General features: G+C 44.5%; 2 protein-coding genes across 3 annotated transcripts; both read right to left on the bottom strand.

The window, feature by feature from the left end:
* Positions 1 to 251: 251 nt before the first annotated feature.
* On the bottom strand, positions 252 to 3,952 carry LOC128296951 (sphingomyelin phosphodiesterase). Of its 2 annotated transcripts, none has more exons than XM_053032490.1 (5): positions 3,862 to 3,952; positions 2,148 to 3,781; positions 1,905 to 2,089; positions 1,655 to 1,837; positions 252 to 884 (listed from the first exon to the last, which is right to left on the bottom strand). In XM_053032490.1, exons 1-5 carry the CDS (start codon positions 3,923 to 3,925, stop codon positions 833 to 835), a joined length of 2,118 nt encoding a protein of 705 aa, XP_052888450.1. In that variant the 5' UTR covers positions 3,926 to 3,952; the 3' UTR covers positions 252 to 832. The 2 variants fall into 2 exon arrangements, with proteins under 2 accessions (XP_052888450.1, XP_052888449.1); XM_053032489.1 differs by lacking the exon at positions 252 to 884 and adding an exon at positions 977 to 1,325.
* A 12,730-nt stretch (positions 3,953 to 16,682) lies between these two features.
* Positions 16,683 to 18,551, bottom strand: LOC128298473 (uncharacterized). Its single transcript, XM_053034224.1, has 3 exons — positions 18,171 to 18,551; positions 17,508 to 18,081; positions 16,683 to 17,218 (listed from the first exon to the last, which is right to left on the bottom strand). The coding sequence occupies exons 1-3, from the start codon at positions 18,549 to 18,551 to the stop codon at positions 16,683 to 16,685; spliced, it is 1,491 nt and encodes a 496-aa protein (XP_052890184.1).
* Positions 18,552 to 20,757: the final 2,206 nt, after the last annotated feature.

The raw sequence follows: 20,757 nt of genomic DNA, 5'->3' as shown, positions 1-20,757 counted from the left end.
CGATAAGATAATATTGATAGGTGGTTCTTGGGTGGATATTGATAGGTGGTGGTGATGGAAATAGCTTGAACTGCAATGAAGTGTACAAAAACTACACACATTAACCACCATTTACTAAAGTACCTTGAACATGTACTAGATAAGCGGAGACGCCCAGATAAAGATGCACCCTCTGTGCTATTCTCCTTAGCCGTTGAGACATTGAGCAACTATTAAATAACGAATAGAAAAGAACGGCTACTATTGGAAATAATTTATTTTGGTGAGATTGCATTAATCTTATTTACAGACGGATTCTTTTTTTTCTAATGCTATTTAATGACGCTACTGCAGGGCCTTTTTCTAATATGTCCTATTTAAGTTACCGTTCGCTTACGCACCGCGTCTACCTAATAGTCGAGTACCTGTGTTTTCCTAAATGAAAAAGTCTGTTGTTCCATCAACCGGCGACCGTCCGGTTTTAACAGTTTCCGGTTCAGTTCGATTCAATCGCTGTCGGCTTCACTGGTCACGGTAGACCGTCTAACTCGTTCGTTTGGTGTACAATTGGATTGTACCACTGCAGCAATAATTCGCTTTTTATCACAAACCTACCGTACACTTGCTGTGTTTCACTCTAAATTGAAGGCCTTGCTTGACCCTTGCTCCAAGAAATCGTGTATCACGAAACACCTCACGATCACTCATCCGATCATGTTAACGTTGGTTGAACCATGGGGATATCTCATTAGGAATTTAGCTCCACAGATGTGCGCTCCCGGGAGGAACCATCTATCTAAGCGGATGTGGATCAGCACTTTCATCTACCGCCATCACTGCTGCCTGCAGCTGGTCATCGTTTTCGCCAGAAAATTCTCGTTATACCGTGAATAGCGTAGGATATGCTGTTGAGCAGAAAAAACATGTAAATTCACCGTCCAGCAGTCAATTTGTGTGCAACAATTGGGATGTAATATATTGTGTTGTACCATTCACTTTTCCTTCAACATATTCTACCACCTGGTGCTGTAAATAGGCTTTTGTTAAAATTGTAAATACTTCATTGCTTTGAAAATGCTGTGTAACATTTATTTTATTTACATCCCTCAGGGAACACACACTTAAACATACAACTGTACGGGTAAGTTATAAGCTAAAATACAGTGATTAAAATTCACCGCAATTGTATTAATGGCGACACATATAACCCAAAAGCGTCAGTACCCGATCACCCGGCAGCCCGTTCCACACTGGGCAGCCGTCTGTTCCGTTCGTACGCTTCCGCCACCTCTTGGTCATGATGTGCGTTCGCTACCGAGGCATGGTCACCTTCAGATACGGAGCCGCTGCAAAATGGAAGTCAGGAAGATAGGGAAAGCGACAGAGATAACACTTGGAATGAACTATGACCCAAACTTTCCTCCCAAAGACTAGTACGCGTAAAAAGTAGGCAAATGAGTTAGATTAGCGTGTGGAGAGCTGTTAGCTTGTAAGCGGGCGACATCACAATAAAACCACCACCATCACTCCCAATAGCTGTACAGTGTGAGATGGCAGTGCGTGTGTGTACGGATATGTTTAAGCGTTCATGCGTTTCGGGTATAGCACGCTTGGGGACGGCCGATAGCACCCTGCAGTGCCAAGTAGCTAGAACAATTTTTTGTAGAGTACGTACGAAGAGCTAATCGAGCTGAAGATCCAATCTTTCCAGCCCTTGTTGCTCTCGTCGATTTTCGCTTCCACGACCTCGCAGAAGTACTTGCGATCGTGTGATCGCCCGCTCTTGGCATCGCACAGAATGCGCTTGCGGCATTCGTAATCGCACTCCGGTTTGACCGGCGAGTTTTTCCAGTAGTGCCTGTGTACGTAAAGAGCGTCGGTCGGTAAATATTGTAAGGAAAACCTCATAAACCACCACCACTTACTTGTAGTACAGATCGAACAGCTCTTTGCTGTCGGTCATGTTGTTGATCAACTGATCCCAGTCGGCGGGCCTCAGACCCTTCATGCCGTAGGCTGCCCGGGTCGAGTACAGCTTATACCAGATCGGATAATCGTAGAGGTTTGCCTCCTTCAGATTCATAATCCACGATTCATGATCTACGACTAGCTGCAAGATCGGACAGATCAATCAGTAACGAGCCACGACAAATGGTCTGTATTCTTACCCGCGTAGTTTCATCATGATCACCGTCGATGTAGTAGATCCGATAACCCGGATTCAGGTCATTGTACGGCGTCACCGATGGTCCAATGTACGCGATGCTGGTCGCGCGGCTCAGATCGTGCGGATCGTAGAACACTTCAAACTCATCAAAGTGCGTGTGGCCGAAGAACTGCGCCGTGATGGTACTCTCGAAGCGCGACACAATCTTGTAGTAGTTACGACTCCACACCTTCAGACAGTCGGAGTGACCCGGCGGAATGTGGCCGATCACGTGCACCTTTTCACCCGCAAATTCGGCGCTCTGCAGCTCGTAGATAAACCACTGCAGTTCGGTCGCAGGGTCCGTGGAGTTGAGCAGCAACCACCAGTTCTTGTTGTTGCAGTAGTTCATGTTGAGTGAGATGATCCGATAGCCGGGACGTACGAGCACCGAGTAGAACGCTCCACGTCGAACCGTATGCGACACACTCGCCGGAAGCCAGCGTCTCCACTGCACATCGAGCTCGTCGTACAGCCAGGCAATCGAACTGTCCACCTGCTGGACGTACGGTGGCGGAAAGCTGTTGACCGGTGCACTCTCATGGTTGCCCAGTGCCGGAAAGATCGGAATACCAGGGAACTTCTCCGTCATCTGCTTGACGGTCTCCTTCAGTACCTTCAAGTTCTCCTCCTTCGTTTGATTCCACACATCGTGCGGCGGAAGATCCCCCGTCCAGATGATGAAATCGATGTCGGAGTGCGTGTCAGCGATGTGGTTCAGCATGTGATCCACCGTCCGCTGAGGTGTGTCACACTTCCGATAATCGCCCCACTTTCCTGCGGCCCCATTCGGAGTCGTCGGACGTCCGTTCGTCAACCGACAGCACAGCGGTTCGTTACAGTCCGCGTTAGAACCTTCGGCATAGTACGGATCGAAATGCGTATCCGACAGGTGCAACACTTTGAACACTGGAGCGGCCTCCTTCGGCAGGCCCAATTCACGCGGATCCGGTTTCGAAACTGGAGGGAACTCGACCTCCCACTCGTGATACGGGTTGTAAATGTCGCCACACGCATCTCCGATGATGAAGCTACATATCTCGTCCGGCCCGATCGTGATACGCTTCAGCACGTAAATCACCTCCACACCGAACAGTTGGCTAACGCCTTCACAAACGCGCGCCGACTGAATCTTCAGGTTCACACAGTACTGGTAGATCATCTTGATGATCTCCTCTTTGCTCTTGCCGGCGCGAATGTAGTGCTGCAGCAAACCCGCACCAGCTTTGCAAGCAGTGCAGGATACCTGCGACATGACGCTCGTTTCCAGCTCGAACGCGACCTGTTGCAAGTTGAAATACTTGATCGTCTTCGTCAACAGGGGCGGCAGATGGGATTCCTCCTTGGTGGAGTAAAACAGCGTGCGCGCGGTTGCATTCTGTCGCGCCTCGTTCATCCGCCTCAGCAGCTGCTCGTCCTCGTCACCCTCGATCATCTCGTACCGGTTTGTCGGTGGAAGTTGATGTTTGTTGTACTGATTTTGCAACAACGGATAAATGCTTCTTGGTGCTGCTTCGGCCGTCCAGTTGTCCTCCGGTGTTTTCCACTCCACCTGCGCACGCTGTTGGCTTCCGGGGTTGAACAGGAAGGGATGCGCTAATAAGGACGAATGAAACATACGGGAAATCAGAATGTACTGCCGTGACGAACTCTTTAGATGGCAATAGATGGCTTACATTGTGCGAGACGTAGCATCTCCAGCAGAACAACGAACACGATCGGGAAATAGTATTGACTCATCTCGCAGCTGGCTTGGTACTTCGTTGGGATCTACAAATAAGAGAGGCGCAGTCGTTACCGACGCAATCAGTTTCACTTTCAATTTCCGTCCCAAAAGGACGGTTTGCAATCGAGTTAGCAACGTTGCGAGTCGTCGACCGGTCGACTTCAAGGGCGCTTTGCCAATATAATGAGCGGGCGCTACGTGCTACGAGTTGTAGGCTTGTTAGCAGAACTGAACACCAGTTCGTTATTGATGCAAGTGGCAATACGTTCTCGAGAGTTGCTTTCTTCACACTGAGCACACGGAACGAGCGTGCTGTGTTCGCCAGCACAAAGACGATTTGCGAACTGCAGGAATAGCCCCCGAGTCTTTGTACGTGGAATGCCATACTGTTATGAGATATGGCCGGCATTTGAATAATCTCGTGCTTAGTACGCGTTGTGACAAATCAATATCTAAATAAACATCCGACCTTATCAGTGCGGCACTGTACGTCTCTCACAGCAACTTCACACGATTTCTCGTATGTTGATGCTCCCAACGTGTTGGAATACGGAAAGATCACTAGCTAAATGCCCATCGCAACACGGATGCCTGTCGGTGGTATACTTTTACACAACATGTCAGGTGAATCATAACACATTACACTTCCCCAATGCATTCCCGAGGGCAAACAGCTGTAATCTGGCCACAGAGTTGTTTACAATCTCATCCCGTTTGACGTAACACGTGCGTGTTTGTGGACAGGGTTCGATAATCCCACATCCGGCAAGCTGGAGCAAGATGAAAAATGGCCGTTGATGTTTGATAAATATTCATGTCAACGCTGTTGCGAGAGGCCTTTCCTGTTTCCTGTTTGATGATACGGTTACTTTCTACGTGCATTGAAAGATCGATGCATCCGCGTATCGCTGCACTACCGTTAATGCGTTATGTAGGCTTCGGGAAAGTTTTATTTTCCACCGGTTGTAACCTAGTTGCTAGTTGATCTCCATTCTAGGTGGGAGATAGCTAAATAGTTCAGCACTTGCCGGACTGGTAGCACTGGTTTCTTCGGATCGTGTAGTGTCGTGTACTCTGATGCCCGTCCGTACGGCCATCTTGCGTAACGTAAAGTTGCATAGCGGGAGTAATGGCAAGCGAAATATGTCATACGCTCGGTATGTGGCGTTTCTGTTCGCTTGTTATTAGGTCTGTCCCCGATCTGCTCTTCCCCAACACACGCACGAACAAAGCAACATACGAGTAAATGGGGAAGTCTCAATGAGAACTTTCAGCACATTGTTTACTATTGTCTGACTCATGCAGCGGACGCTGCAATGATTTTCTCATGTTGACGATGGTGGCAACAACAAAGAAATGATATCCGTTCCGAGGTGGACGAACAATGAATGATCGCCTGTCTCAGAATATCGCCAGAGGACAACCGCCATTCCAGAGCTGGACAAACAATGTGCAAAAGCTGGTAAGTCAACATAAAGTAAGCATCTCTGTTGGAAACAGTCACAACACCATATCATTCCATTGTTTCAGCTGAAGAATCTACGGTGTGATGCTTCCGAAAAGAGCCTTGAAGAGCCTATCTGTTGGAAACAGGCCTTTAGCAAACTTGCCATTTTCTTCGCCTTCTCCACGCAACGGTGTGTGATGAAAGAAACCCGTTTTTTTGTTGTCGGAACTCACACACTCGGTCTCGCGCGAATCTGTCTGTCCGTCCGATCAGTTTCGATTGCCGAAATGTGGGTCACACTCGGGGCTCACGGGGCATCCCCCCAATGCTTTCGCCTCTACTGCGCCAGCCAGTTTAATGATGCGATTTTAATGTTTGCATCTTTAGTTCACCATTCCCTGGCCATCCCGGTACCGGGATGGTTGTCGAAAACTAAAAAAAACGAAGAAAGAATGAAGGAGTTACGTTCCGGAGAAACACCATCGAAGCGATGGATCATCATCATCATCAGCACACAAAACCCCAACGTGTTGGCCTCACGTAAGCTGTACCCCGCATTTTGTGGGGTCGACTCAACCGAGCGTGTACTTTCTCGTAGGCATATTTCTCGCGCCTTTCGGCCCGGTTTAGCGCGCATGCAAAAAGAGAAATGCATGAATAATGGATGCGGTAAGAGTGGTTTTACTTTTTTGCTTCCCCTCCACAAAAGAGGTGTTTCGTAGAGGGTGAAATTTGCCTGCCATCACCCGAAACTTCCACGGCACGCCATGCTGGATGGCGGTGACACACTACGGTGTCCATCTTGAACCCCCCCCCCCCATGTGTGTACACTGCTCCGGCATTATTGACCTAGTCGCATGTCGGACTTGAGCCGGCCTGAGAGCGTGGTGAAAATGACGTCTCAAAAATTCGATACACTGCCTCGTATTTTTTGTTAAGCACAAACAGCGAACGATCTTCAAACATGAGATGTCAAGTTTAATGCCATGCATAAATCATCGGAGAAACACTGCTGTTTTGTTTTCAATTTACAATTTTATCGCACCGCTCGCACGGGCAAAAACGCACGGGTCGCGTTAAAAGGGTGATGGAGGCGCATAAACCATACTACTTCATATTCACCCTGCTCGTCTGCCCTCCGTAAGCACACCGATCCGCGTTCGGGTAGCTTTCCTTGGACCTGCTGCAGAGAGTGCTGCAATTATTTTAATCAACCTTAAGTACGAGCAGCAAAAACAATAATATTTCTGTCACGGATCGCTACTACGCACAGACCGCACGATGAGACGTTCGTGCGTTTCGGGAGTGCGCGAGTCGCCGCCGGGCACGCGTGAATTGAAAGATTGCACAAGCCGGGGCCCCTATTATCATATCGGTAGATGGTTTTAACGGCTGCCTTTTTGCCAGGCGAACGAAACCAAAACGGTACACCGATTAGCCATAGTTCGGCTGCAGTCCCTGCACTCTGCTGTGTGGGCTGGTTTAGGTTGGCCGGGGTGATTACAAACGATGTGTGTGCTGCATTCCCGACAGTTCAGTTCATCGATGGAGGATGGGACGCATGGAAAATTATGTTATTTTTAAACAGCACAATGGAACCCATGCCTTTTCTTTTATGGGGCGAGGATTACTTCGTACAAGGTTCGCCGCATACGATTACGCGACGTACGTTGACAAGCGTGCGGAACCGATTAGCGATCGCGTACACGAGTACTGGTCCAAGGTGGTAGTGAATTGGTAGTGAGACGAATTACGAGTTGGACGAGCTACGATCGGTACCATTATTCTTTTCACTAGGAGTGTAAGAATGGCTTCTCCAGCATGTGGGCAAACGTTCAAATTAGAGATAATCATGTGGAAATTGACAACTACTGCAACCGTGAACAAGGGATAAGTTCAACATCCTTGAAGCTGTTTCTTTGGCCTGCTGAGCCATTAACTACGATTTAAAGTTGCGTGTGTAGTACGCCATTGTAACTTCTAGAATTTGAGAGCCAGCATAGAGTACTATGAGATGAGCCTCTAAATAGGGGCGATCGAGTGGAGCCTCGCATGGCATAGAAGAATTCACCACATTCTCGCATAATAAACAAAAAAGAAAATTCAATAACAAATAACAGCTAGGTGGGAACTCTGGATCACTAAATATCAACTCATTTGGGTTTGCGGAATATTATGGAGGAATAATATTTCTAGCAGGCCAGGTTCGAATTGCTAAATTGTGGTGAATACGCTTGATTGACTCCGAATTGCAGAAGACCCTGGAGATCCTGGGAACTCCCCCGTATCCAGCACAGGTCCGGTTTGTTTCATTATTTGCTGTAGTCCTTCTGTATTTTACTCTAGACCAGTTTTGTCAGAAACTTTGGTCAGATGACACATGCTGAAGATTATTCAACGGGCGATTCGATTGTGATAGCTAGCTTCGAGCAGCCCTCTATGGGCGCTATATCGAGCGGCGAAACCCTTCGATCCGAGAATATACGTGAATGGCTGGAAAAAGGGGACTCGATAAATATAAGACAGCGGACGAGGAAGGAATTTTTTAACTCCAAAAAATTGCCAAATCTGAGGAAATCGATTTGGCAGACAAAAATAGCTACAATAAGTGCTTTTTTGTGTTTTTATTATGAAGTTGCGGTTTTAATGCAATAAAAAGAATACTATTTCAAGTTGCACCAACAATGGCGATCATGCTATAATGCAAAAATCATTATTACACGATCATTATCAACCTTAGATGATCGTTGCTAAGTGCGTACTAGAAACATACTAGAGTGTTCGAAACATTAGTTATTCTGCGTGTACTACTTTACTAATAAGACCAGACCAGACTCAGATCACCTAGCACATGTTAATCTCCAAGTCGATCATGCATTGAACTGTCACATTCTTCTGTTTCACCTGAAATACTATTACTCATCTTTCTCACCAGCAATAAACGATTTCACACCTCTTTGTATGTTGCGCTTTTCACCCAAAATCCACAACCGAATTGTATGAAAAGTGAAATCATGTTGAAGAATTTTGAATTATCCTGCTTATCGATCGATAACCGATCGATCGTTAGCACCCGCGATGATGAGATGCGAAACGACAACTGATCCTGGCAGATTGGAAAGTAACGCATCCGGCTGGGTGTGTAAAGGTAAACCGATTAGCGGTTCCCAAAATTAACGACCTTGCCTTGTCTGGGCTGTGGGGACGAGATCCTAGACGCCCGACTTGATTGACGCAATCCAAATTCGACGAAACCGTCAGCAGACTTGCCCCGAGCCGGGTATTGCCGAGTGGTGTTTTGAATTGTTGTCCAGATCAACTTTCACTAGTGGGGCTCGCTTTTTACCCATCTATTGGCACATGGAGTTAGGCAATTGTTAACGTTCTTCCCCCGTCCGAGAGTTGACGTTGAGAGGTCACTTTTCCTTTCGAAACCCATTTGTTCCCAACCGGAGCGTGAAAGTGAAATAGCCGATTGTTTATGAACGTTTTTTTGTTGTCCTCAATTTTTTTCGATTTGCCAGATTTTGTATACTTCATCATTTTCCCGAGCTGCAATTACCGTTGAAAATGTCTGCAGCACACCACGATCAAATTCAGTTAAAAGAAACTCTGGCCACATTCTCCTGTCAAGCGATCCTAATTTCTCTTCAGCACCGTGAACAAACCACTCAGTTGACACACTAAAGTTCCTTGACCTTCCGTCCTAGCAGTGACGGGCTGTATTTTAGTACCGGTACTGGTTCCAAAGGCCATGCCCTTCGGTCCCTAACGATACGCCCCGACGGCCGCGCAACAGCAAAACCCATTGAACCGATTAAAAGGGAAAGTTTCCGGCTAATCATGACCTAAATCTCGGTTCCAAGATGCCGACAACACCAAAGACGCGTGTTCCACGCCTAATTCACGTCTCAGCCATCCCGGGTCCTTCCTCACGGGTACGCGCTAGCACTGACATTGACCTTACCTAACGCACTGGACGTTCCGGAGGAGATGAAAATCTCGGGACGTAAAACAAATAAAGTGTAATCCAATTTACGGTCGCTCGGTAATCTCTGCTCTCGCGCACACGCTTGCCCAGTGCTTGCGGGGTGCCGTTTTATCTGGTTGTAGCCATATCTGGAATAAAACAAAACAAGGGGGAAAAAACGTAAGCGAATGGTGAGTTAAAAGAAGCAACGATCGCAGGAAACCCCTGGCGCATTTCGTTTGCTTGAGGTGAGTATAATTCGGCCCGGATTCATACCGTGAACAATCGGGTTAGTGAGCTTCTTCCGCTCACCGGAGGCCCCAATTATCCACCCGATACAACAGGGAACGTGAAAGGGGGATAAACAACCTAGAAAGCAGCATAAAAAGAGGAAAACTTCCGCGAGACGAGCCTTCGAGTTAAAAGGGACAATAGTTAATTGGAAAATAAATTAAACTAAACGGTTCGCATGATGTCGCCGATCGTGCGGGTGGTAGCAGACACATTCTTCCCCCAGTGAAAGGATGAGTCATTTCGCTTCAAAATTTCTTTTCACCCTTACAGCACAGCCTCAAACAGTGTTATAAAAGCGCTCCCTCCAACACAAGCCGCCCAATCGGGGAAGGAATCGGACCGGAACTTCATCGGTTACCACCAGAGATGGTTCAGCGTGTGCTTCGGTGGTTGAGTTTTGTTTGCCACATGATGTGCCGCTGCTCGAAAAATTCCTTGAACGATGAGCGATATGCTATTTTTGCGCACTTTTATTTTTGTTTTCACCGCGATAAGCACAGCATCACAATACGGTTCGCAATAACAACGCGCCAAGCGATCGTGTCGCCGCGCCGCGTTGGGTTGATGGCTTCACAGCAGCGTAATATTTTCTCCGTAAGCAAGTGAGGAGATGCATCTTATCGTCAATTGTGCACTTCCGGTAAGTGTTGATCTCGTGGCGGGTGTAATTTGTATTATTTCCGCCGTATATTGCGCCTTGAATTAGTAGTTTGAAACCTTTTTCACCAAGAACTGCGCTGTGAGATCGAGTATAACGGAGTTTTTTGTTGGCTAATATGATCAAATTTACGCCTCACAATAGTGGCCTTTTGCTTTGTTTTGTTGGCATAATTTTGTGTGAAAAGGTAAATAAAAAAAACATCATCAAACCGCGTTTTATACGCATCGTACGGCTCGAAGGTCAATTAAGAGTAACACAAAAAAAAAGTTTGACTCTAAATGGCACCACATGAAAGGCCCGATTTTTGACGAATCATGGACACGAGCGGAAGTTCATTTGGACAACAGAAAATAAGTGGGGCAATTAATTTACAGCTTGATTGCTACAGACAAATCGTACTTCAAACTAAGTTACAAAACCGACTTCGAACCATATTGTTGGGAGCGGAAATTGTTTTATAACAGAATTAATACTGTCAATAATTAAACAAAGGATGGATTAAATACGCTGACAAGCGCCGAAATATGTATTAATAATTGAGGTTATCATCTCCAAAGAATATGAACTAATTAGATTACATTACTAAAAGCATTCAAAAGCTCTTTAAAATAATCAGTGATTTCATCTTTCATTTTCCTTGTCTAGGTTTTTTGTAAAATAATAGCCAAATATTCAATAACAAAAATTGATCAATTTTAATTCGGTCGTATACTTATTGATTGGCTCAGTCAATGTTATCTTTTGTAAAACCCCATATTCTACTGGACGTATGACTTATAACGTAATATCTGATATAAAATGGGCTCACCAGAATTATTGTTAGCACTTTAATTATCGATAATCAAATAAAGTAGAAATAACAACATTCTGAGAGAAATGTTATAAAGTTCTCGGAAAGCACACAAGATTCGCCTCCTGAATTGTATTTCTAGTGAGATAACGTCGAGAAACCTTCACTTATATATACATTTTCATTATCTATTCTTCGAAGCTATTTGATTACTGGGTAAAATAGCAAAGCAAGTGTCGGGTCACATCGTAAGGCTAGCGTTTATCAATACCATGTGACGGAGTGCGACCATGACAGAGTTATCAGAATCTTGAACTTGCTGAAAACGCTTATTTGACTGGAATTCCGCAAGAGATTTTGTAAAACAGTTGTCAGTGTTCATGTTGGTAAGAAATAGTTGATTAGTACTTCCACCAACAGAACCGATGCAGCTTCAATTATTTAAAATTATGTTTTCTACTATGGCTTTACGATATCCCTTAAGGATAATATTATGTGTTGAAATGTATTATTTTACTCTCTGTGAGTAGTATATGGACAAGCGTTTTGCTTAATAAATCTTTTGAAAAGAGTCATTGGTATGAATATTATGTGAGGAGTCATTTAAATCCAGAATCGACTTCTAAAAGAAGCATGCATCCTCAGAGCAGTGGCGGATCAAGTCTCTTCAGGCCTTAAGCGAAATCATTCATCTTTCAGGATTCATGAATCTTAGAAATAGAGTTTCAAATTCACCCAACACTAGTTTTACTAGGACCCCTGAAACAGGTACACAACAAGTAAGATTATTTCCGATCTTTAATTTCATGTTCCCTTGCCTCCAATGGATTTCTAATGGAATTTCTGACGAATCGAGCCAGATTTTCATTCCTAGAATTCTAAAACAAAATAGTACCCAACAAACCCGTATCATTCTTCATTATAAATTTAACAAATCTTAGCCGGTTTGGCATAAATTTAATGTTTTAAAATACGCTGAGATCAGTACTTTATTAGAGTATCTTCTTTCAAAATGGTTTTAAGTTTTTAGATTTCGCTAGATGTTGACAAAACACCAATGGGTCCTAAACATCCAGTCCAGTTCATCCATTGTTCAGTTCTAACCTCAAAACCTCAACAATTGTGTTTTTTCAACTTTCTATTTTTTATTTAAAATGTGGAATTGGTACCGTTCAGCATGTGAAGTACATTTTTCCATTAAAAAATCTCAAAACGAACCTTTTAACAAACTTTTATGTGTATAATTAGAATTTCACAATTCACAACATAAAAGAGGCAATATCAAAATTCCATTTATACACTAAAGTTTGTTTAAATACAGTGTAAATAATTACATGCTTCCATCCAAAGCATCGTGAGTTAAATCGAAATGGCGATTTTTTTTCTATCTCAACTTCGTCTATAAATCTAACGTAACATGCAGCAGCAACAGGCGACGAACCTCGTTTGCTAAATTAATGCTCTCCTCACCGTCCAACGCGCCCCAACCGCCCCGGACAGTTGAGCCAATTTGAGTCTTTTTTTTCGCGATCGTGCCTTTATATAAGCGAACCATCGGTGTTTGCAATACATTTAGGTGAATAAAACCACCACCGGTCCATTTCAAGTTCGGCTGACAATATTTGTTTCGTTGCTTTGCTGTGCCGTTTTCCGCCATTATGTCAGCGTGTTTGGGCGTCGAATGAAGCCGGCGGCTGCATGGTGCGATGAGCTTGGCTTAGGTTAAGCAACGATCTCGACGCGCGAGCGAGACGCATTGTGTCGTCGGCGACCCCACGCATGTGTTTTGATACGGGGCGGGACGGTGAGAATTATGCACGGCCCATCCGTTACCGCACAATAACAATAAAGAAAAACCAGGCCCGCACCTTGCCTCTCACGCACGAGCAATTCCATCTGTGCTCCAGTTCGTGTCCAGATGGATGGAACATTCTCTCCAAAATGCAGATAATCTAGCAACACGAACAGCGCAGCCTCGGGGAGGCGGGGAGCTTGGATATATCTCGCGGGGTGCATCGGATGCCGATGCACCGGGGCGCACGGGTGCATTGATCGGTCGGTTGCACGCCCGGTTCGCTCGCAAAGTGTTTCGTTTCGCGCAAAAGGGGGCTTAATTTAAATATATTAACAGGGCGCAACGAAAAACCGATCGAAATGAGATTGGATTATTGATATTGATGCTTTCCACTGCCCCTACGCTCACTGCCACAATTCGTGCCCCCCTCCCGTGCACGATACGGCGCTGTTGTGATGATCGTTTGGCACGAAAATATGTTTTGCGCACCCGCCGAGAGCCCGCACAGCACCGGACAAACCGTGCGGTTTGCTCTGCATCGTCACTAAAGTGAAAGTAAACAAACGAAAGCTAACCCACGGACCTACTCCGTCCCCTTCCCGTTTCTCCCACCACGAGACCGCCATCCTTCCCTTCACACCCAGGTGTGGAGGGTGGTGGTCATAAGCAGTGGTAAGAAATGGCCTCCGCCAGCCAAATGCCTGGACTGGAAGAAGTATTTTCTCTTTCACAATTTTCACGCTCTTGCCCCGGTAAGACTGTGTGGGATGTCGGGACGGGATGTCGAAGAAGGCAATACCAACAATACACATACACACACAAACACACACAATGCACGCAATAAGATTTAGTTTTAGTAACAAATCGAAACTATGCTTTGCGACTCGCTTCATCAAAACAATTTCCAAACAAACCAACACAATGCAGTTCCCTGGGGTTTTTCACTGTCACTCTTGTACGCTTACTGTGTCACCTGGTTTTAGATTGGTTTCTTCCTGCCTGCAACGTAACTTCGCTCAGTTCTTTCCAGTTTAACTTTTCACCATTTCCACAACTGTTTCCCAACCATCTGCGATCGGTTCCGAATTTGTAGGTCAAAAAGATGCGTTTTCTTTTACGGATCCATTCCGTGCGAAGAGTCGGTGGTGTGGTTGATGAGTGGTTGATTTTCTCCCGAAACACCAACCATAAACCATTTCCACTCGAGTGGGTGCTGATGAGTCGAGGATCACCTCGAAACGGTTGTTGTTGTTGTTGTTTTTGTTAGCTCTTCCCCCAGCCCCATTTATACACCGTTGGGTTTCCGATCCGTTTCGTACGAGTTTGATCCTCAATGATACACGATGCACCGTGAAGTACACCTTGTGCAGGTTATTCGTTTGCCCAATCGATTTCCTTTTTGATTCCACAATTTTAATGCCTGTAGCTAACAATCCAATCTCACTTAACACAATTCGGTGTTCAGGCCGCACCAGAACCACCACGTACTCGTCGAAACTGTTTCCGAAACTTGGATTACCCTATATGCAAATATCAGCAGCCCGTACACAACCACACACACGAAGATTCACAACCACATTAGCTTGCAACACTCAACACTTACTTTTCTTCGATTGGATTATGGTTTCCTCAGCTATCTCGGCGGTCTTTTTTCGATGAATCGCCGCACACACTCGCATTAACGATCGCTGCTTGGTACGCGGCACCGTACACACTCTGCGACACACTTGCACCCTGGCACGGACGTGGTTGGGAGGGAACGCCACAGGCCTGGTGCTTTCCTTCCCAAACCCTGCTCCTTCTGCCCACCCGGAATCCGAGTCGTGATCCGAAATTCGAATACCACTCCTGAACCTCCCCAGCTCCCAGATTCTTTTACGCCCGGCGCCCACTTCCCCACCGCCGATGGGGCAAATGGCGCCAACGGATAACGGAGGTGACCAGCGAACGGCAAACAACTCGGCAGCTGTTGTGGGGGGCAGCTTCAGGAGCGAGGGTAAGTAAGGCCGGAACGGTGCGGGAGGAGCCGGAACGAAACGCGCTTGTTTATGTCTGTCGGAACGCGCGGCCAGTAACGAAATGAATCCGATGCCGCTGGATGGCTGGTTGGCTGGGGCACTACCGCCGGTGTCCCTGCGAGATGAGGCGAGAGAACTGCTGGTGCGTAGGTAAGAGCGGGAGAGCAAACTCCCATTCAGCGTTGTCAAACTTGATCTTTGCCTGAGAGATCGTTTTTAAAAATATGCGTACACAAAATCGGCTGTTAAAGCAAAGCCTGTACACAAATTTACGACAACATGTTTATGAAAAATTCGAAAAAGATACTCAAAAAACACTAATATTAGTTCATATAACATGAAACACCATTCAAAGCTAACTGCCAACAAAGTGGGTTTCCGTACAAAAAACCATAAATTAATAATACTTCATGAATTAATGAAATTCTGAATTCTTTACGATTTAATAAAACGCATGAAAAATGTCGGCAACCACGTTACAAATTTGAAGTTTTAACTTGCAAAACAACAGAATATTAAAGTTTTCGAATAAAATAGTTGTTTGTCGCATATAAAAGGTATTTGTTACCCGGTAATGCCAGACGCATGGATATGGAAAAGAGAATATGATTCTATAAGAGTGAAAAGACAATAAATATTGGCAATAACTATTTGGAAAATGTTTAGAAAGTGCTTGCTGCCCAAACCGTACAGAAGCGAGTTAAAAAAATTGTAAAAATAAAGCCATTTACAATTTTTGTACTACTTTTTAAACAAAGAATTTGAAGTCTTGGTAATATTGCACCACGCATTACTTGTAAATGTACTAAATGGTATTTTATAGCCCGCAAAGTGTGCATGGTCCTGTTGCTGTTCTTTAAGCAACGCAAAATACTGTTCTAATACTATTCTATAATTTTTAAATGCTTTTTGCAACATCTGTTCAGGAAAATAGGCGCAAGAAGGAAACAAAATAATGGTTTAATGCCATTATCGATATTCGATGTACATTCTTTATTGTTCATTAAAAAAGAAGCATTTTTTACCAGTATGACAATTCTATTCACTCTACAAACAAATGTTTATATTTATTATCTTCTTCAAACTTGTAAAAACACACACTTGTGGTACGCTAACTATGGCTACGTATGTCGTGAAAACTCCTATTGCTGTATTAATTAATTCATATTCATATTAATATTCATATTCATATTAATTCAGATTTTGACCTAACGCCAAAGTAGAAAGAACTCAGCTGGATGGAATGAAATGGATTTAATGATTACTTTTGGAGTAATCTAACCTTAATGTAAGCTAATGATTTTTTTATTTAAAACTTTGTGAAAAAAAAACGATCGCGATCGTGAAAAAAAAATAATACACAACCCATGCTTGTTAACAAAGTTTGACACTACTGGTTTTGATCAAGCGTTGATCCATTGGGGATCGCGGTTGGAGCGACTCATGCTCCAGATGAGAGCATGTAATGCGTGCGCGAACCTTGCACGCACAGTGCAGGTGAGAAAGTGAGTAAAAGAGAATAAGCCATCAACTTTGCGCTCTTTGATGCGTGAGAGAGTGATCGCTTGAGGGTGTAACAAGCATGTCGCGATCGTTAGAGAATGTTTTGTTTGGAAGCTGGATTGAAAAGTAACAATAATAACTACTTCGTTTGATTTATATTAGAGTTTAGTAAGAAATATTTGTTTCATGGACTTTAGTTTAATATTTATTATTACTTTTCTAATAATTTTTAAACGAAGGTAAAATCGTTTTTTTGTCAGATGTGATGTATTATGCGTGTAATTTTACTACATTTAGTCCCCCATATAGATTCCTGCATGATGTTCCTCATGCTCACTACCATTGCAATCCCGTTCCTTCATGTCACGGTTTTTCCTAAATTCGTAATCCCCCCCTCCACCACTCCTCCCACGTTGCGCAACATTCTTGCACGGTTGCACACACGCACGCACGCAATGTGCTTTCACGAACAGTGTGAAGCGGATCGTTTCGGTGAGGAAGGTGTACATGAGTGGATTCAGGACCGCGTTTACCATCGCCAGGATGCCGAAGGAGTAGTGCAGATTCCAGTAGGCACTCGTGTCGGCATCGCCCATCATCTTGATCAGCAGGAACACCCACATGGGAAGGCGACACACGAAAAACACCAGCATCAGCACGACGATCGCTTTGAACATGTGTATCTGCCGGCGGCGACGGTTCGAAATGGCTTCAGTTTGGTGTCCTTGGGTAGGGCGCTGTGCTGAAGGTGACCCCGGGCTATCACTCTGCGTTGTTTGCTCTCCAACGATAGCCGTTGTGTTGTGGTGTGGACAGGTGCAGTTGGAAGCTGTTAAGTATAGGAGGTTTGTTGAAGTTCGCATTGCGTGTTAAGATTCCAAGGAGGAGAAGTTTTTGGACATAATTTGAAGGAGTTCCTGGAGATCCTAAAACCCCTTGGAAATCCCCAAAATCTTTAAAAACATGCAAGCAAACAATGAACAAACATCTGCAGGAGTTTACATTGATAACTAAGGAGCTATCTTAGGCATTTGTAGAATAATACAATATAGACGAAGTGTCCAATAATAGTCCATCTCCTGTATTAGATCTTAGCTAAATCGTGGTGTGAAACTTACTAAACACCGATGCCGGTGTACGACGGTCGACAATCGGATGTGATGTGGTTACATTCGTCGTAAGAGTCTTTTTGTCGTTACTACTCTCGCAGGACGTGCTGGAAGAACACTTTTTCGGAGATCCTTTCGGAGCCCCGCCGATTGGGTTCCTGCGTATCCAGAACGCTCTCGCAATTACCCCGTTCAACCAGCAGAACGCTCCGAGCAGTGGCAGAAAGATGACCACGAATACGATCACAAAGTAGTAGCTATTCTTGCTCTTATCCGTAGCGCAGATTGTCGCCATATAGTACCCACTGATGATCTCGTGCGACTGCTGAGCGTCCGTCGTCAGCACCACGATATCGAACATCTCGTACAAGGTGAGCATTGGGCTGGAAATTCCTGCCGCAAGTCCCCAGATCAGAACGCCACACGTGATGCAGAACCATCCGTTCGGTTCCCAGACGCCCTTCACCAGACTGCGCACGGCCATGTACCGATCGAGTGCGTTCGCTACCAGCGTGATGCTGTTCACCAGCACCGCCATTGTCTGCACGAATGGGGAAAATGTGCACATCATCTCACCGAGCGTCTGAAGAAGAGAGTGGAAAACAGTCAGTCCTGTTTCCTAAATTGTTCTACTCCTCACCAGGAAGGTGAAAGTTCTTGCCCATTGCCTACCCAGAGGGAGTTGAAGTCGGTGTTGAACTGCGAAAGATACACGACCGAGGTGACGGTCACGAAAGCAATGTCGGAAAAGGCGAGCGACAGCATGCAGACGCGCAGCAGATGCCGCTGTTCACGCCTCACGTTCGTGATGATGGTGACGATGTTGCCGAATATGGCCATCACCATCACCATGATCGAAAACACGGTAAAGACGGTTCGTTGCTCCGTCGAAAGATTCTTTAGCGATCGCTCCCAGTAGCCTATCATCGTCATTCCGCTCTGTTCGCGATTCGTCGCCATCCCACCTATCAACAGGTCGGCACCAACTTCCGCACTCCAGTTCAGGGCCGTAATCCAGCGAAGCACGGTTTCACTCACTTCCGCACCGGCCATACTGTTGAGGGTGTATTTTTCTCCAACTCCTTGCTTGTGGTGACGGTGACACTTTTCCCCACAACAAAAATGGCTTCCACACGAGTCGGCGGAGATTGAATTAAAATTTTGAATGGTTCTACGCGATGGAAACGACCGACACGACAGGCGCATAAATCAAGCACCAAAGCACACGCTCTCCAACGCACGGCTGCCCCACGAGTTTTCCACAGAACACGTGTTTTTGCTGTGACAAACAAATAAAGTAAGGAATTGGATTTCACACATTCAGCAAGAGAAAAAACAAAATGAAGGGAAAATGTATCTCAAAAGAAATGCGACCGAAACGGTCGGTCCAGCAAATCGCGCCCGACTGGAGACACTGTCACGGAAGGAAAATATAGGCGTGCTGTGAATCGTTCGGTTTATAAGGAAAATGCGTTTCGCTTTCGCTTATCATATCGGTTATGCTAACGCTGTAACAACCTCGTAATCGTGGTGCTACTGACTGATAATGAATTTTCCTATCTGACGAGTGGAAAAAAAAAATTACAGGAACAATGAATTACATACCTTCAGGCTAGGAACAGTAGGACTGTCGTGCGTGGAAAATGCGTGTTTTCATATTTATTCGCACAAACATTTGACGTGGAAGCAAAAGTTTCATGCAGATCCTTTATTGCAGAAAACTTTTAATGTAGAAATTAGTCATAAAACTAAAATATTATATTTAAACAAAGAAAATAAGCAATGGGTGTTTCTAAGCTCAAAATTCTTTCGAATGATCCGTAAACTTAGAAGAGATAATCCGAAAAAGATAGGTAAATAATGAGCAGGATTGAGAGGGCACTGATGTCAGTGTCAAAAGAATAAACAATAAAGAATAGCTTCTTAGAGCACGTTATCCCAAAACTTCCCAAAAGGTCTTCTAACTTAATGAAACAAAAACGATTAGAGAAGTAGAAATTTTACATGGACCCGAATTCAAGATGCTTAAAAATTAGAAAGTCAATACACATGTTATTGAAAAAGGACATTTAAACTCGTAGACATGAAGCAATTGTTGAAACAGCGAAATGTGAAACATTATAACATGTGAAGGAGGATTGAGTAGAGGACTGTTAAGTACTTTTCTTGGATGTAACTCTAAGACTAAATGAAAGTATTGAATTATTGAACAAAAAATGAAGATGTTCTCTGGGATGTTGTACTACAACCTGAAAGAGTTTTGAAATAAAATTCTTGTTATTTTCTTACAGGTCAGAATTAAAAATGTGAATTTCCTTGAGGAGAGAAAAACCAAAACAAATTTACAAATAGGGTGCAACAACTACATCACAAGAAACATCTCTAATTCTTAATATTCAAGATATCCAAAATCGTGTGAACAAGATGAACTTTAGAAGTTTCAATTGGACAGATAAGACATTATTCTTATCTTATCCTAGTCATGATCAAATATTAGTAAAAATGATCAGATACATTAGCAAAAATAAAAGTGACTGGAGCAGTGCTAAGAATCAAAAATAGCAAAGACACTGAAGAAGAGGATGGCGAATGAGGAGGCCAAGGCGTACAAGAATTACCTGATATGATCGAAAAGCTGCAATCTCTACCTGTTTACATCTTAAAATAACCATGAGAGTCTTTACACATTCGAGATTTGAACGAGGAATAATTACTTTTTTGTCAAAAACCTATATTTCTTTCGTTAATGTAATGTAGGCCAATTATTGTAAGGATAATTTAATTAATTTTATTGTGTCCATCAGCATATTTCACCTTTAATCACTGTGCCTTTTGCTATCAGACGCTCGGGTCGATGGTATCAATCACACAACAACCAAGCATGTAGCATCATCCTATTGTACAACGACCGTGTTCCTCCTCCGTAATCAAACAACGAAATGTGATAACACATCGCACACGTCGCACACGCAGGAGGAGGAAACTCGTGGGAAAGCTGCTCAAGAGAGGAAAAAAAACGCACCGTTACACCACCAGTCATGAATGGGCCCATCGTAAAGGTTGTGTACATTAATCATTTTCCCCATGTCAACGACACCGTTTGCATCGGTAGCAGCTAGACCACCGTGCGACGAATGCACTCGAAAAGTACATGGAGACGCTTGGTGGCTCTATTAACAAGGGAATTAAATCCGCGATGCGTATTTCCATGCCGATTGCAAATCACAACGCAAACAAATCCGGCAAAACACCCCGCAGC

Source organism: Anopheles moucheti, chromosome 2, assembly GCF_943734755.1.
Source record: "Anopheles moucheti chromosome 2, idAnoMoucSN_F20_07, whole genome shotgun sequence".
Classification (NCBI taxonomy): Eukaryota; Metazoa; Arthropoda; class Insecta; order Diptera; family Culicidae; genus Anopheles; species Anopheles moucheti.
Note: the sequence above shows the minus strand (reverse complement) of the source record. Positions and strands in the feature narration are given on the sequence as shown.

Bases quoted from the DNA above. Each gene is read 5' to 3' on its own strand.
- LOC128296951 (XM_053032489.1), bottom strand. From the start codon at position 3,925: ATGAGTCAATACTATTTCCCGATCGTGTTCGTTGTTCTGCTGGAGATG. The intron at 2,090-2,147 runs GTAAGAATACAG...CCGATCTTGCAG, and splicing joins ATCATGATGAAACTACGCGG to CTAGTCGTAGATCATGAATC. The intron at 1,838-1,904 runs GTAAGTGGTGGT...TTACGTACACAG, and splicing joins CTGTTCGATCTGTACTACAA to GCACTACTGGAAAAACTCGC.
- LOC128298473 (XM_053034224.1), bottom strand. From the start codon at position 18,551: ATGGCCGGTGCGGAAGTGAGTGAAACCGTGCTTCGCTGGATTACGGCC. The intron at 18,082-18,170 runs GTAGGCAATGGG...TCTCTTCTTCAG, and splicing joins CCGACTTCAACTCCCTCTGG to ACGCTCGGTGAGATGATGTG. The intron at 17,219-17,507 runs GTAAGTTTCACA...TATACTTAACAG, and splicing joins TACACCGGCATCGGTGTTTA to CTTCCAACTGCACCTGTCCA.